The sequence below is a fragment of the Artibeus jamaicensis genome, unplaced genomic scaffold (assembly GCF_021234435.1).
Source record: "Artibeus jamaicensis isolate MK-2021 breed Jamaican fruit bat unplaced genomic scaffold, CSHL_Jam_final contig_519, whole genome shotgun sequence".
NCBI classification, from domain to species: Eukaryota; Metazoa; Chordata; class Mammalia; order Chiroptera; family Phyllostomidae; genus Artibeus; species Artibeus jamaicensis.
The window spans coordinates 12,859,593-12,877,864 of record NW_026521871.1 but is presented as its reverse complement, the minus strand read 5'-3'; the positions used below and the strand labels follow the sequence as shown (position 1 = coordinate 12,877,864).

Sequence of the window (18,272 nt, the reverse complement as noted above, 5' to 3'; positions counted from 1 at the left end):
GGCTATTAGACCTAATAAACAAGTTCAGCAAGATTGCAGGATACCGTGGTTGTTATTTTTAAAATCAAATTTATTTCTATGCATTTGCAGTGAAAATCCCAAATGACTATAATTCTAAATGCAAAAACATCAAACAGAATAAAATACTTAGGAACCAATTTAACAAAAGATGTGCAGAACTTACACTCCAAAAACAACAAAACATTGTTTTAAGACATTTAGGGTCTAAATAAGTGGGAAATTATTTCATTTTCATGGATCAGAAGTCTTTTTTTTTTAATTTTTTCCCACCCCCCCTTTGACTAGAAGTCTTAATATTGATCTGCAGATTCAACACAACCTCTATGAGAATTCCAGCTGACTTATTTGCAGAATTTGACAAGCAAATTCCAAAACTCATAGAAGTGCAAGGGACTCAGAATACTCAAAAGAATCTTAAAAAAACAGTAACACAATTGGAGGACTCACCTATCCCAATTTCAAATCTTGCTACTGAGCAATAGTAAACAATACAGTATGGTACTTAAGGATGACATATAGATTAATGGAACAGAATTGGGTGTCCAAAATTAAACCCATGTGTCTATAAATTTCTTTGACAATGTCACAGAACAGTCTTTTTGCCAAATGGCAGTGAGATAGTAGGACAACCATATGCACAACAATAAAGATGGACCTTTACTTCATAACACATCAAAATACATCAAAGATCTATATATGAGGTCTAAAACTATTAACCTTTTAGAAAGAAAACATAGTGTTAACACAGCATGACCTTGGGTTAGGCAATGGATTCTTAGATGATACCAAAAGCACACAGAAAGAAAGAACACGAAAAAGAAAATAAATTGGACTTCATTAAAAAAATTCTTTTTGCTTCCAAGAACATTATCAAGAAAATAAAAAGACATTCTGCAATTCCCACAAAATAAGAGAAAATATTTGCAAATCATATATTTGGTAAGAGATCTGTATCCAGAATACATATATAGAACTCTTAAAACTCAATAATTAAAAGATAAATAAGTCAATTTAAAAGGACAGCCCTGGCTGGTGTAGTTCAGTGGATTGAGCATGGAGCCTGTGAACCAAAGGATTGCCAGTTTCTTTTTTTTTTTTTAATATTTTATTTATTTATCTTTAGAGGGAAAGGGAAGGAGAGGGAGAGAAACATCAATGTATGGTTGCCTTTCGTGCATCCCCTGCTGGGAACTGGCCTGCAGGGAACCGGTCTGCAACCCAGGAATGTGCCCTGACTGGGAATCGAACCGCGATTGTCTGGTTCACAGGCCCGTGCTCAATCCACTGAGCTACACCAGCCAGGGCTGGATTGCCAGTTTCTGTCAGGGCACATGCCTGGGCTGCTGGCCAGGTTCCCAGTAGGGGGCATGAAAGAGGTAACCACACACCGACGTTTCTCCCTCTTTCTTCTTTCCGTCCCCTCTTTCTAAAAAATAAATAAATAAAACCTTTAAAAAAAGGTCAAAGAATTTGAGTATACCTATCTCTAAGAAAACACATGAATAAGTGGTACATGAAACAATGCTCAACATCATCAGTCATCCTGAAAATGCAAATCAAAACCATGATGAATACCCACTAAGATGGCTATCAGAAAGTCAGACAACAACAAGTGTTGGCCAGGATGTGAGAAACTGGAATCCTCTTATGTTGCTGGTAGAAATGTGAAATGGTGCAGCTGCTCTGGAAACAAGTCTGGAAGGTTCTCAAACATTTAATGTCGAGTTATCATATTATGCAGCGTTCCACTCCTAGTTATGCATCCAAGAGAGATGAATCCACACAAAAGCTTATACCAGCGTTATTTATAATAGGCAGAAGGTAGAAAACCAAATGTCTGTCAACTGAGGAACAGATGAAATGTGATAAAGTAGTACCTCCTTATCTGCCAGGGATATGTTCCAAGACTCCCAGTGGATGTCTGAAACCATAGACAGTACCAAACCCTATGTATACTGTTTTTTCCTATACATACATACTTACAATAAAGTTTAACTTATAAATCAAGCACAGTAAGAGATTAACAAAAAATTAGATAACTAATAAAATAACTATACTGTAATAAAAGTTATATGAATGTGATCTCTCTCAAAATATTTTATTGTACTGTATGTAAAGCGTGTATATGCTAGACAAAGAGATGGTTCACATCTATGGTGGAAGGGAGCAGGGCAGCGTGAGATTTCATCACAATATTCAGAATGGCGTGCAATTTAAAACGTATGCATTATTTATTTCTGGAATTCTTCATTTAATATTTTAGGACCACAGTTGACCATGGGTAACTAAAACCACAGAAAATGAAACCATGAATGAGGAGAGACACCATACAATGGAATACTTTTCAGCTATAAAAGGGAATGAAGAACTGACATATACTACCACACAGATAAAGCTTGAAAATCTTATGCTAAGTGAAAGTAGACAGTCACAAAATACCCTATGTTTTGTATGATTCCATTAAATGAAACATCCAGAGTATGCAAATCTATAGAGACATGAAGTGGATAGTGGTTCTTTAGGTCTGGAGAGAAGAGAGAATAGAGGGCCTATAGTTAAAGGTATAAGGCTTCTTTTTTCTTTTTTTTTTTAAAGATTTTATTTATTTTTTAGAGAGAGGAGAAGGGAGGGAGAAAGGGAGAGAAACATCCATGTGCAAGAGAAACATTGATCAGTTGCCTCTCGAACGCTCCCAACCAGGGACCTGGCCCACAACCCAGGCATGTGCCCTGAGTAGGAATGGAACTGGCAACCTTTTGGTTCACAGTCCAGTGTTCAGTCCATGGATCCACACCAGCCAAGGCTAAGGCTTCTTGGTAATGAGATGAAAATATTTAAAATTAACCATAGTGATAGTTGCATATATTTGTGAATAAACTAAAAACCACTTTATATATACTTTAAATGGGTGAATTGTACGGTATATGAATTATATCTCAATAAGGTTTTTAAAGTGTATAATCTTGGTTGAATTGAATACTGATTGAGTTGAATTGATTAAATCCCAGAATAAATATTTTTTCTTTTGCTATAAAGGATATCAGTGTAACAATTAGTGAAATTTAAATAACATCTACAGTCCTGACTGGTGTGGCTCGGTGGACTGGGTGCCATCCATTGAAAAAAAGAATACTGGTTCAATTTCCGGTCAGCATCTGTCTGGGTTGCCTGCCGCCCCATCCCCAGCTGGGGGCGTGAAGAGGCAACCAACTGATGCTTCTCTCACACATCAATATTTCTCTTCCTCTCTTTTTCCCTCCTTCCCCCTCTTTCTAAAAATAAATAAAAATTTAAAAAACAAATAAGGTCTACAGACTTAGATTAGATCATAGTATTGTGCTGATGTTAATTATCAGAACCTGATAATCTACTGTGGTGATGCAAGGAAGTATTCTTGTTTTTAAGAAACACACCAAAGAATTTATGAGTAAAAGGACATCATGTCACTACTTCCTTACAAATGGATAAAGAAGTCATTATAAATATGGAGAAAGAGAATGACAGGCAAAAGTAGTAGAATAGTAACAGTGGGGAATATAGATAAGAAGTATTAAGGAAATTCTAAAATATATTTATGACTCTTTTTGTTAGTCTAAAATTACGTTAAAAGAAAAAGTCAAAATAACAGTTAGATATTAGTTATTATTAAATTGGTAGAGAAGCAACTATATTTCTAGGAATTTACAACTTTATTGTTGTTATTGTTATTATTATTACTGTCAAAAAACTGAAACATAAATATCCAAAAAGAGTAAATGGTCAAAATATGTTTGTTCAGGCACTTCTACCACTCTGAAAGTTTCATAAAGCAGACGCGACATAATGCGAATGATTAGTGGGGAGTAACTGGCATATTGTGAGCTATGACTGATCATCACAATCAGGAATTAGCTCACCCACTAGAATGGCTACAATCAAAATGATGACAATAACAAGCGTTGACAGGGATTAGAACCCTCACCTATTACTAGTGGGAATGTAAAATGGTAAAGCCACTTCAGAAAACAGTCTGACCCTTCTTCAAAATGTTAAATATAGACTTTCCATATGATACAGTAATTTCCATCCTAGGTACATACCCAAGGAAAATGAAAACATGTCCACACAAAAATTTATACATGAATGTTCAAAGCAGCATTAGACATAATAGCCAAAAAGTAGAAGCAATCTAAATGTCCATAAGCTGACAAACAGATAAACAAAACATGGTATAGCCATGCAATGGACTATTTTTGGTTATATAAAAGAATGAAGTAAGTATATGATGCATGCATTATATATTATGCTAGAATCTATTCATAAAAGACCACATATTTTATATGATTTGATTTAAGTGAAATATCCAGAACAGGTAAATCTATGGAGACAGAAATATTAGTGGTTACTTAGGGGTGGAGGGCTTTGGGGATAACAGGGAACAACTGCCAATGGGTACAAGGTTTCTTTTGGGGGTAATTAAATGTTCTAACATTGGTTGTGGTGACAGCGGTACAACTTTGAATATACTAAAACCCAATGGATTGTACACTTTATTTTTAATTTTGGGGTTTTTTTTTGTACCATATGTCATTTTTAAAATTTTTTTGAATTACAAATTTTAAATGGGTAAAATGTAGGGTATGTTAATTATATTTCAAAAGGCTGTTAAAAAATTCTATAGCATAAGCCACAGACAAAGCTAATAGGACACTCACCTCTCTCTCCAACTCATCCTCTTCTTCCAAAAGCTCATACACCTGCTCTAGAAGCTGAATCCCCAGGCCCTGGACTACATCAGCTCTCAAGACTTCAACTATTCTTCTGATCTTTTCAGAACCTGGCACGATAGCTAGAAAGTAATAACAAAGACAGGAAAGAATGAATTCTTTCAGCACTGCAGCAAGAAGAATGCAATTTTTAAAAAATCTTGTCATGTTAAGATCCTTTTAACTTTGACAAGAGTTCAGTTTAATGATGTCATGTATTTTTAATGACTAAAATGTATACAAGTACACCTCAGAGATATTGCAGGTTTGGTTCCAGACTACCACAATAAGTGAGTCACACAAATTTGGGGGTTTCCAAGGGCATATAAAAGTTGTTTACACTATACTGTGGTCAACTGAGTGTGCTATTTAAAGCAAATAGCATTATGCTTTAAAAAACAATGTATATACCTTAATTAAAAATACTTTATTGCTAAAAAACGCTAACCATCATCTAAGCCTGTTGGAAAAATGGCACCAATAGACTTGTTCAATGCAGGGTTGCCACAAGCCTTCAATTTATAAAAAATACAACATCTGCAAAGTGCAATAAAGTGAAGCACAATAAAACAAGGTATGGCTGTATATGACTTTATGCTTTATGTCTTATTACCACCTCCTAAACCTAAAAAACAAAACTGTCTAATTTGAGGAAAATCCACGTAAAAAATTCCAAACATGTATTTATTTACATTTATTTTTAAAAACCAACTTAATGGAACTTTTCAGGATCACAACTGTTACATAAAACAAGATATACCTTTTATGGAGATTTCCAAATTAAATAATAAAAAGATAAAAAATTGGCAAGTATTAGCTGCTCCTTGGTGTGATACATTTCGCCAATAAACCCATGCTCTCCAGTTTGCTAGAAAAGAATAAACTGATCACCGAAAGGTAGCTCTTTAAAACGGAGGTCCTCTGCCTGTTCTGCAACTTTCCCATGAAGTATCAATGTGTCCCGGTACTTCCGATGAAGTTTAAATTCTGACACTGGATCTGGTACTGGGAGATCCTCACAGCTCTCTTTGGAGTCCAACTTTAGGGTCTGAGTCATCAATTGTACCAAGTCACTTATTTCACTCAAATGACCTTTCCTGGAAAAAAAAAATCCCCTTGTTATTTAATTGGCTTCATAAAAAAAATTAGATGCCAAATGATCAAATAACCTCTAGGAAATTCTACTTCCAAATGGCCAAGTCATCTCTGGCAGACAGACCCTTCCACAAGTAAGAAATATAAATGCCGAACATAACACAAAAATCAACTATGTGAAGGCACTGGAGAGTGTACAGGATCTGCAAGCAGATTCTGGAGGGAAGTCAACACCTTTTACCCTAAAGAAAGGCCATAAGTACTAAAGTACAACAGAAAACACAGTCTTTCTGGCCTTCAGACCCAAAGGACGCATTTCTAGACAACCACTGCCACTAGAAAATGAGGGAGGAATCTTGGAAAGGGGAGAGCCAGAAAGAGGAAGCCCCAAATTCTGGGTATAAATTCTGCCCAGCTATTTCTAAGTGATTCGATTATATTGTATTAATTACAAAGCTGAAGAATATTTTTTAAAGTATAAAAATACTGCCCTGGCCAGTGTAGCTCAGTTGGTTGGAGCGTCATCCCATTACCAGAAAGTTGCCAGTTTAATTCCCGGTCAGAGCACATACCTAGGTTGCAGGTCCAATTCCCAGTCTGGGCGCCTACCAATCCCAATCTGGGAATGTACAGGAGGCAACAACTTGATGTTTCTCTCTCCCCCTTCCTCTCTTCTAGCCTCTCCCCCTTCCTCTCTCTCTAAAAGCGATGAAAAAACATGTCCTTGGATGAGGATAAAAAAAAAAATACCACCTCCTAATAAGAGAAAATTGACAATGTCTGGAATCCAGAAAAAAATACCAAACATGCAAAGAAGCAGGAAAATAGCACGCATTTGTGAAGAGAAAAAAAAAGCAAGTAAAAGAAACAGACCCAGAAGTGACACAATAGAATTAGAAGATGAAGACATTAAAGCTATTATAAATAATAATTATAAAATTATAAATATATTCCATATGTCCAAAGTAGAAAAGAGCATTAAATATTAAGGAGAGGCATGGAAGGTATTAAAAAGGCCCAAACTGAACTTCTAGAAATGGAAAGTACAATGTGTTAAACACACTGGATAGGATTAACAGGTTAGACATCACAGAAGATTAGTAAACTCAAAGACATAGCAACAGAATCTATGAAAAAAAATCAAACAAAGTATAAAAAACATAATACCACTGCTGAGCTGTGGGACCACTTTAAGTAACTAATAAACAGGTTATTTGAATCCTCAAGAAAGCGGGGTGGGGGATCCCAAAAATATCTGTAGAATTAGTGGTCAAAAATCCTTCCAATTCTGAGGAAAACTATAAACCCCAAAATCTAAGGAAGACATTCATAAAAATCCTAAATGAAAATCAGATGTGTTCATTAGAAGAGATATCTTTAGCACTAGCATATATCAAACACTTTTATAATGTTACTGATGCCAACACTGCAGGTCTGAATGCTACTATAGACACACATTCATGATCAGTCCAAACAGAAACAGTTTACGAAGGGAAACAGGAAAACAGAACTCACCCTTCTCTGGAATCCCCATCTGACTTATCAGTTGAACTTGTAGAGGAACTTAACTCCTCCTCAGAGAAACACCGGGTGAGTTTTCTTTTCTAGTAATATTTGGAAAAACAACAATCCCACATGACCACACAACCAGAATGCAATACATGATACAGTCCTTAGATACCATGTCCAGCTACAATGTGTACTTAACAATTTAAAGGAGAAGCCAATGGATATACAAATTGAAGTTACTTTACCCAAATGATATCCCAGTTCACCCATCAAGTTCACAAGCCTGAACTTGATGAACATCAAGGTGAAGGAACATCAAGGTGAAGGAACATCAAGGGTTGAGGAACATCAAGATGAAGTTTTACAAGGGCCCTGGAAAGTCTCAACTATTAAGAAATTTTCTTTCCACAGAAGAGTAAACAAACCTGGTATTTCAATGCCTAGGCAGACAGCTAGTACCATAAGAAATATTGGCATTTTAAACTAAATAGAATGCCACCTCAATAAAAGCAACCTCAATTTGTTGATATGTGAGATTCTTTGTTAAACTGCCTTAAAGGATTACTTGGTATAACTATGCAAAAACCTACAACTTTGGTAAAAGATTAATGCAGCAACTAAATCATAAAATACTGTTAAAGAAACAAATCTTCATTTCTTTCAAGGACAGGAAATTTCTATTTTTAAAAAATTTTATTTATCTTCAGAAGGGAAGGAAAGGAGAGAAGGAGAGAAATATCAGTGTATGGTTGCTTCTGGTGCATCCCCTGCTGGGAACTGGCCTGCAACCCAGGCATGTGCCCTGACGGGGAATCGAACTGTGATCTTTTGGTTCGAAGGCCTGTGCTCAATCCACTGAGCTACACCAGCCAGGGCGAAATTTCTGGGTTGGTTTTTTTTTTTTTTTTAAATAACAATATGTTCCTAGAAATAATGTCAGTAACTAGAATACAGAAAGATGGATAATTATCTCCAGGATATTATTACATAGAAAGGTGAGCATGGTTGGATACCTTGCAGTTACCCATTTACCCACCAAAGGGACCCCCATATCATCCCTAGGTGAGAAGGTAAGATCTTTGTGACAAACAGGACACAACCAAGTGAGAGTAAGATGTGGCCGGGTAGGCGGGTGTATTAGTAACAGCAGAATCAGCAATGTGTTGCCTAGTGGAAGCCCTTTGGAAGTCTTGTTTTAAAGACTACCTGAAAAAGATATTTAACTAGGCTACCAATTGTTCACAAGAGTGCCTGAAAAATTAATTCCCTTAACAAAGCAAACATAATCTTTTTAAATTACTGACCAGCTCTTTCCCTTACCAAGAGTGAAAAAGGGTAACTTACACCAGCACCATCCCGGAAATAACTGGAGCTGGCATTTGTAAGGTTTACTGTATTACATGTGCCAGATGCAGACACGTCCACCTTTTCCCTTAGAACTAAGTGATGTACCTGAGCAAAGCATCGGTCAGAAGACAACAATAGAGCAGAAGCGGGCTGGCTTTCTTCTTGTGGCTTTCCTGGCCCCGCTGCACTAGGAGAAGTGCTCCTCACTGAAGGGCCTGAAAGAGGGACCAGGCCAGCAGTGGTTTGATTGAGGTGGGCTGGTCTCAACAGAAGAGGGCTTTGTACTGGGTATGGAAGACACACCAGCAAGGGCCAGCCTAGCAGTAACTCAGAGAGCATATCATCATCACTCTGGTACCCCGACACTTCACTTCAAACCTGGCTCTAGGGCTACCCGCTCTGTGAGCTGGAGCAAGATAAGATACTTAACTACTCTGAGCTTCAGTTCCCTGGGCTGCAAAATGGGGATAATGCTGCCTGTCTCTGTTACTATAAATATAAAATCAGATAATGCCCTTGAAATGCTTACCACAGTGCGTGAGGCATAGAAAGGTTCAATTAATGGAAACTGCTAGTACTGCCTTTAGATAACAGTAATAGGAATGATCATAGCACTCAGCCCTGGGCACCACCATTCTCCCAGCTTCCCCTCCCTGTTCCTGAGAAACAGTGCTTCTTTTACCAGCAGACTCTGAAATGGAAACAAATTAAACACTTGATTTCCTGTCTGAAATTTCCCAGGAGTTACTGTCACTTAAAGCCCTCTTGCTCACTTATTAAAATCCTCTTCCACTGATAATACAAGTTCCAGATCCAAGAGTCTATGCTGATTGGTTTTTAAAGCAGTTAAGTGACTAAGAAATTTCAAAATTTCTTCCAAAATGGTTTCCCAAATGTATTACTATTGCTTGAAAATTCTTAGCACCTCACAGTCAGAACCAATGCTTATGTCCATGAGTAAAACTTCCAGTGGATGAAGAAAAGAGAACAACTTTACCTGAGGGGAACACCGCTTCCTGTGACTGCTTTAGTCGCCTCCTTTCTCTTGCTGATAATGGTCGATCCTTTTAAAGAAAGTCAAGAGTTATTTCCACTTCCACTCACTATGCTCACAACACCTACAAGGTGGGACGTATCATCCAGCACGATAGGAAAGGCCTTGCGTGGGTCTTAAAGGGGTGTCCATTTGAAACCAGTCTGCATCAGGGTTATAGCTTCTACCTAGGGTCAATCACAGCAGCCCCATTTCTGGGAAGTACCATATTCATTTTTGGAAGGGCAATTGGAGAATTTTGCATTTCCTCCATTTAGAATCTACTTGGTCTCCATGGTTAACCACTAGTGACCATTTCTGGAACTTTAGAATCTGTCCATTTCAATCAGCACTTCTGCTAAGATTCGCAAATCTATCCCTTCCAGTGTTTGGCAAAAAGCAGGGCAAAGATGCTTTAATATCAAACTTCACAATGTATGCAGGATTTATAACCAAAAAAGCTTTATAAGATTTTTAAAATGCCAATGTGTATCCCCCACAAACCTTTGATGATGACATCTCACTGCTTCTGGAACTGCTCACAGACTCAGTGGCTGCCCTACTTTGGTTTTCAGCCTCCTTTTCGGGTGGTGTGACGTGTACTTTTCCAACAGTGGGAAGAGAAGGCAAAAGTGGATGTGGAGCCTCCTGGAACTTAAATAATTTTTAAAAGGGGGAGATTATCAATTCCACATGATAATGATAACCCACCTGCAAAGTTCCCCCCATCATTATGTTTCCTACATATTCAACAGTGATTTGCTCTCAGAAACTTCAAAACGCTGCACTTTGGGGAAAAGAAACTGCCAAAAGTGAAGCATATGACAGGGTGCCTATGAAAGTTACTTCAAGAAATAGTGTAATATTCCATTTAAGGAAAAAAGAAATGAAGTGTCAACATGATTTTATGCAGATGATAAAGGAGAAACTGTTCATCAATACAAGAGGGAGGATCAGATACTTACTCATTACCCTATTCCTTTAACTCTCACAATGATCTGCCCATCTTCGCAGGGGAAGACAAAATCCTTACTCTGCTTCCAACTCACTGACATATGAAAACTAGTTATCTTGCCATTATTATCCTTCTCTAAATGTTCCCTGCATTGCTCGTTTGCCTCTTTGGCAACTGTTAATCATTCTAAACAGAATTAAGTGTCTTGAAGTATACTTCCCAAATAGCAGCACAATGACTTATTCCAAAGAGATCTCATCCAACCTGTCTCTGTTCCCCACTGTGCTCAGTCTGCTCTCTCTTCTTCTGCCGTCGCTGCCGAGACAGGGAAGTTTCAGACCCAGGGCTGACTGCGGGTAAACCTGGGTGGGTTTTGTCCTCTTTTTCAGTAATACATTCACCAGCAACTTGATCCTTTAAAAAATACAATAATGTAAAGTAATAAAATAATCTTTTGAATTTCCAAACAGCCGAACCCTTCATACCTACTATTAAAATTATAAATGAAAATTTTAAAAAGTTGCCATTCTCAAAGTAAATGCTTATTTGCAGTGTGGACAAATTTTAATTTAATATCAATTAGTTATTCATATTTTCTGGCTTTTTTTCTTTTCCCGAATTAAAAATAGAATTATTTTAATAAAATTACTCATTTATTAACTTGAAACTACTGATGTCTGAATTACTTTTTAATTTTTATTTATTTATTTATTTTATTTTTAGAGAGAGGGGAAGGAAAGGAGAAATAGAGGGAGAGAAACATAAATGTATGGTTGCCTCTCACACACTCCCTACTGGGAGCCTGGCCCACAACCCAGGCATGTGCCCTGACTGGGAATTGAACTGGTGACCCTTTGGTTTGCAGGCCTGTGCTCAATCCACTGAGCTACACCAGCCAGGGCCTATGCGGTACATTTTAGAAAGGAAAACAAACAATGTGGTTTTAATATGGGTGAAATTGCTTCTAAGAGTCACTGTCATTATCATTAAGATGTGATCTGCCCCTGCTCAAAATAAAATTGTTTCTTAAATATACCTGTTTACTACACTCCTGTAGCAGCCAGGGATGCTTGGTCTCATACATATCATTAAATTAAAGATTTTTACAATTAAAAAAAAAATACGTCATCTGTCATCCAAATCCTCTGGCTTCTATAGGTAAAAAAAAAAAAAAAGTTAAATTTATTCTTCTAAGAGTATACCTAATGTTACGTAGAACATACAGTAAAGGATTAAAATTTTACAATATTGATGCATAATGAACAAGCTGAACAAGGATACCAAGATAATACAATGACTGACATAATTCTAAAGAGTGAAGTAAATATTTCTCTACTGAATAAGCACAGGCTGTTCAAAATAAAGCTTATACAAGTACAAGAGTGACAGAACAAATGATTTAGAGAATTTCTCCGTAAAATCCAACTGGCCCTGAAAAAAAGTTCCTCTACTGTTAAAAACAATAACACCAAAAGAGGAAATGCTGGACATAGAATTCTATCAGACAAAAAAATCTGCTCTAAAAGCTTAATGTATGTATGACATGAATTTGATCAGGAACAAAAGAAGGATGTCACTCTCACCTATTCAACACTGTACTAGCAGTGCTAGCTAGAGCAATTAGGCAAGAAAAATAAATAAAAGCAATCCAGATTGGAAAGGAAAAAGCAAAACTATCTCTATTCACAGATGATATGATCTTATATTGAGAAAATCCTAAGTGCTTCTCAGATAAGATCAAATTCAAGGAGTTCATCATCACCAAGCCCTTATTATATAAAATGTTAAAGGGACTTACCTAAGAAAAATAAGATAAAAAAGATGAACAGTGAAAGGACAGCAAACTCACAGTTATTAATAACCACACCTAAAACAAAAGCAAACTAAGAGGACAGCTAGATCAGGAGCAGAAACATAGAAATGAAGATCACATGGAGGGTTAGCAACAGGGGAGTGGGAGGAGGAGAAGGGGGGAGAAGGTACAGAAAATAAGTAGCATAGACCGTAGGTAGAAAATAGATAGGGGGAGGGCAAGAATAGTATGGGAAATACAGAATCTAAAGAACTTGAGACATGTGGTCATAAACTAAAGGGGGGGAATGGTAGGGGAGGAGGTGTGCAGGGTAGAGGGGAATGAAGGGGGGAAACAGAACAACTGTAATGGTATAATCAATAAAATATATTTAAAAAAAAATCGTAAGGAGTCCATTATAAAAAATTATTAGAACCAATAAATGGGTTCAGTAAGACAGTACGACACAAGGTTAATATCCAAAAATTGAGTGTGTTTTTATACATAAGCAATGAACTCCATGAAAATGAATTTAAGAAAACAATTCCATTTATAAGACTATCGAATGGAATAGAATACACAGAAATAAATCAGTTAATTCAAAGACATCCCATGTCCAATGTGTTCGAAGACATACAGGGTGGGGCAAAAGTAGGTTTACAGTTGTTTGTACAATGTGAAACATAATACAATAATAAATACTAATCATAATACTAATAAGAATAAACTGTGTTTCCCATACTCACAACTATAAAACTATTTTGCCCTACCCTGTATATTAAGATAGCAATATTCTGCAAAAGAAGCTCAGATTCAATTAAATCCCAGCCTTTTTTTGAAATTGACAAATTAATCTTAAAATTTATATAGAAATGCAAAGGATCCCCCAAAAAGCCAAAACAATACTAAAAAAATGTGAATAAGATTGGAAGACTCAAACTTCTCAATTTCAAAACTTTCTACAAAGTTGCAATATTTTAGGACAGTGTTTTACTGACCTAAGGATAGACATACAAATCAGTGAAAAACAACTGACAGTCTAGAAACAAACCATTACATTTATGGTCTACTGATTTTCACCAAGTGCCAAGATATAGGGAAAGAATAACCTTTGAACAAATGGTGCTAGGATACTTGGATATTTGCATTCAAAAGAACACAGTTGGATCCCTTCTTCACACCATACACAAAAATTAACTCAAAATGAATCACAGACCTAATGTCAGAACTAAGACTATAAACTCATAGAAGACAACATAGGGATAAATATTCATGATATCAAAAGCACAAGAAACAACAACAAAATGGACAAAATTGGATTTCATCACGATTAAAAAATGTTTTCCTCCCAGCAATCCAATGAAATATTATTCCTATTTTAAGATAAAGTCACTAAGGCTATGACAGATGATTTGACCAAAGTCCCACCACAGCTCTGAAATCAAAGTCAGGATTTGAACCCATGTCTGTCCAGCACTTTTCATCATACTATTAAAAGTAAAAGTTTATTCCCACTTGAATTACTACTTCCTCATTAGCCAGCTCAACACAGTTGGAGGAGATTCAAATTCCATAATTCTCAGGCAGCAGGTCTAGATTTAACTCATTGTGGGAGCAATTAGAAGGCAGCAGGCAGTGTTCCATGCACTGTGCAGAGCTGAGGAAGACTCCTGCCCGCCATGCCTGTGTAGGCAAGTGGGAGCCCCAGAGCTGTCCTGAGTTTATAGGTGCTTTGCTGGCTTTGAGTAGGCAAGGGACGAGCAAGGATGCCAAAGGTGCCTCAAGTTCCCCGTCCCCACTTCAACCAGAAATGCTGAAGCCTATTGATATTTTGGGTGGGAAGGAGACAGGAACAGAGGTACAAAGGGATAGAAGAGAAATAAGAGAAGGAGGAAGAAAGAAAGATGTGAGTTACATCTATCCAGGAATTTCTGCTTAATTTATAGCAAAGCCTTAGGTAGAAAGAATAGAACACATGGTTAAAATCTCAGAACAGTTAGTGAAGGAAGATGGTATTTAGGGACCTGAGACACATTCCAAAGATATAACTAAAACTCTGTGGTAAGGACTCTCCCTCTTTTAAGAATTTATTTGCAATTCAAGTACTACTGAGTGAAAAAAGAATGGTCACAGGCATTATGGGAAAAAAATTCTGTGTTAGAAAAATAGTGGTGTTGATATCCTTCAGATCTTTAAATACAATTTGTCCCTTTGCTTAATTGCAGATGCAGAGAACATTCGGTGGCAAGACTTTGTCCTAAGGACACTACCATATAATGAAATACAGATTATATTAGACTATTTCAGAAAATGTCCTCTGCATAGATTCTGATTACATGGCTATTAAAACAAGCATGGATTTTCTAGCCAAATTTCTCCTTCCCTCAAATTTCAACCTCATGGGTCTTCAATCAATTATTAAAAAAATTAAAAACTTTTGTGCTTCAAAGAACACTATCAAGAAAGTGAAAAGAATATTTTCAAATCTTTTATTTTACGAGGGGCTGATATCTAGAATAAAGAACTCTTATAACTGAACAATAAGAAGATAAACTAGCCCCAACCAGTATGGCTCATGCAAACCAAAAGGTCACCAGTTCAATTCCTGGTCAGGGCACATACCCATTTGGGGCACATGCAAAAGACAAGTCAATTGATGTTACTCTCTCACATCGATGTTTCCTTCTCTCTCACTCTCTTCCTCTCTCTCTAAAAAAAAAAAAAATCAATAAATATATCCTCAGGATATAAATAAATAAATAGCCGAGGATTAAAAAAATTTTGAATATAAATGAATAAAAGTTTTAATGTTTATATAAATGATGCTACATTAAATATATGTATCAATATCAAATTCAAAAATATATATAGCCTAGATCATAAAAATATAGTCAATATACCTATTAAATCATTAACTCTATTTTTAAAACATTTTACACATAAAAAGGTAAAGTTAATCAAATTTTCTGTTTTTCTTTTTAATCCTCAGCTATTACCATGCTTCAATTGATTTAGGTTTCTCTCCGAAGTCAGGTAGAAGATAACCATTAAATTTACTCAGAATAGTGTCAATATCAAAAGCCTTTTGTTCTTTTGCTTATCTTCTTCTCTTCTTCCTCCCCTTTGGTTCCAAAACATAAAATATTTTTTTAATTCCTTAAGAAATTAGAACAATCCAACTTTTCAAAAGCAAGAAGGAATGCTATCTATCTGTTAGATAGATAACAATATATAATAATAACAATATATAATAACAATAATAATAGTGAAGATATTATCTAATTGTTGGAACTACCCCTCCACGAGGAGGACTAAGGAAGGGCAATACTGAAATAAGAAACAAACACACAGGTGGCATGCTTCCACCAAGTACCTCGGGTCTTATCCTGTGGTTGCTGATATGTTTAAACTGGTACACTTGCCCTGCCTGGTGTGGCTCAAGGGATTGAGTGCCAGCCTGTGAATTGAAAAGTTGCCGGTTCGATTCCCAGGCAGGACACACGCCTGGGTTGCAGGCCAGGTCCCCAGCTCGGGGCGTGTGAGAGGCAACAGCATATCAGTAATTTCTCTCTCTCTTTCTCCTTCCCTTCCCCTCGCTCTAAAACTAAGTAAATATTTTAAATACATACATACATACATAAACAAACTGGTACACTAAATAGCTGATTTTCCTAAAACAACAACTAGAACACGGCCAAACAACACAACCCACACCTTCGTAACTGCACTTTCCAGTCTTCTCTCTGAAACCAACACCTCATGCATGTCACTCACCTGGTCCTTTGGCTTTTGGTCTTTGTTTAGGGGCTGCAGAGGCTTTTCTTTTCTTTCCCCAGTGACATCATCAGAGGAGCATGTAGGAATTAGGTTTACGGACTGAGTGCTGGACTTAGTGTTATCCTGCAGCCTCTCCTTCACTTGAGAAATACTGCATTTACCTTCTAGCTCCTTAGAGGCATCCAAGTGTCTTAGCTGATTCTCTTGAACTAACCCATCACTCAGGTCTCTTTCTGCAGGTAAGATGTCAATGTTCACTCTGCTGATTGTAGCTAGTGATTCTGTGGTACTGCTCATGTCTGGTTTGCAGGTGTGGCCTTTCAGATTTGCAGGTGTCTTCAAGGGGCCAATGACTATGTGTCTCTCCTGGGATAAGCCTTTGTCTTCCACCTGAGTGAAATGTTTCCAAGTTATTACAGCACTCCTCACACCATGAAAAGAATGAGCTCAAAATGGAACAAAAAGTTCCTCACAAAGTTAAACATAAAATTACCATATGACTCAGCAATCCCAATCCTAGGTATATATCCCAAAGAACTGAAAACAGGGACTCAAACACGTATTTGTGCACCAGTGTTTATAGCAGCATTATTCGCAATGACCAAAAGGAGGAAAGGACCCAGATGTCTGTTAGCAGATGAATGGATAAACAAAATGTGGTATACATACGGTGGAACGCTATAAAGACATAGAAAGGAATGATTCTGATACATGCTACAACATGTACAGACCTTGAAAACATACTAAGTGAAATGAGCCAGACACAAAAGAATAAATATTGTATAGTTCTACTTATATAAGATACCAGAACAGGCAAATTCAGAGATTAATGAGGCCTGAGAGTAGGAAAATGGAGAGTTATTGCTTAATGGGCACAGAGTTTTTGTTTGCAGTGATAAAAGGGTTTTTGGAAGACAGCGATGATGGGTTGCACAACACTGGGAATATAATTAAGGCTACTAAATTGTACACTCAAAATGATTCAAAATGGCAAATTTTATGTTATATATATTCTAACACAATAAAAAATTAACAATAGACCAACAACCTAAATATAAGAGCCAAAAGTAAAACTCCCAGAAGGAAACACAGCCATACATGTTCATGACTTTGGATTCAGCAATAACTCTTAGAGATGACACCAAAAGCTCATGCAACAAAAGAGAAAAAGAGATAAACTGGGCTTCATAAAAATTTAAAAAAAACTTCTGTGCATAAGAGGGCATTATCAAGAAAATGAAAAGGTAACCTATGGAATGGGAGTTAATGTTTGTACATTATAAGGGTCTAGTATCCAGAACAGAGAAAGAACTCTAAGAACTTAATGACAAAAAAAACAAAAAACTCAATTAAAAATGGACAAAGGACTTAGTAGACATTTCCTAGAGATGGCATACGAAGGCCAACAAGCTTGCAAAAAGACACTCTATGTCATCAGTCATCAGGAAACTGCAAATCAAAACTACAACGAGATACCACTTCACATCCACTAGGAGAGCTAAATCAAAAAACAAGAGTAACAGGAGTTGGCAAGGTCATGGAGGAAATGCAACTCTAGTGGATTGCTAGTGGGAATGTAAAATAAAGAAACTGAGATGCAAAAGTGTGGTAGTTCCTTAAAAAGTTAAAAATAGAATTACTATATGAACAGCATTTCCAGTCCTAGCTGTATACCCAAAAGAATTGAAACAGGCGCTTAAACAAATTAATTATACACAAATATTCATAGCAATAGCCAAAAAGTAAAAACCACCCAAAATACACCAGTAAATGAATGGATAAGCAAACTGTTATACACCTACAATGATATATTATTCACAATACTTTATAAAATAAATGAAGTATTGCCACATGTTATGTGGATAAGTGCAAAAAGCCAAGACACAAAATGTCACACATTGCATGATTCCATGTATACGAAATATCTAAAATAGGCCAATCCAATCCATAAGAGACAGGTAACCCACTGGCGCTGGTTTTCAGGGGCTGGATGGGAAC

The 18,272-nt window shown here is 36.7% G+C and overlaps 1 protein-coding gene across 4 annotated transcripts in view; it reads right to left on the bottom strand.

Moving 5' to 3' along the window:
- The window catches only part of NEK4 (NIMA related kinase 4), a 50,778-nt gene that overhangs the window by 13,120 nt on the left and 19,386 nt on the right, over positions 1 to 18,272 (bottom strand). For all 4 annotated transcript variants that reach the window (XM_053669367.1, XM_053669366.1, XM_037134683.2 and 1 more), the window contains exons 7-14: positions 16,272 to 16,664; positions 10,970 to 11,119; positions 10,255 to 10,404; positions 9,715 to 9,781; positions 8,823 to 8,932; positions 7,377 to 7,465; positions 5,658 to 5,863; positions 4,716 to 4,849 (exon numbers count right to left, since the gene is read on the bottom strand). In XM_053669367.1, coding sequence (XP_053525342.1) covers positions 4,716 to 4,849; positions 5,658 to 5,863; positions 7,377 to 7,465; positions 8,823 to 8,932; positions 9,715 to 9,781; positions 10,255 to 10,404; positions 10,970 to 11,119; positions 16,272 to 16,664 — 1,299 coding nt within the window. The remainder of the gene's footprint in view (positions 1 to 4,715; positions 4,850 to 5,657; positions 5,864 to 7,376; positions 7,466 to 8,822; positions 8,933 to 9,714; positions 9,782 to 10,254; positions 10,405 to 10,969; positions 11,120 to 16,271; positions 16,665 to 18,272) is intronic.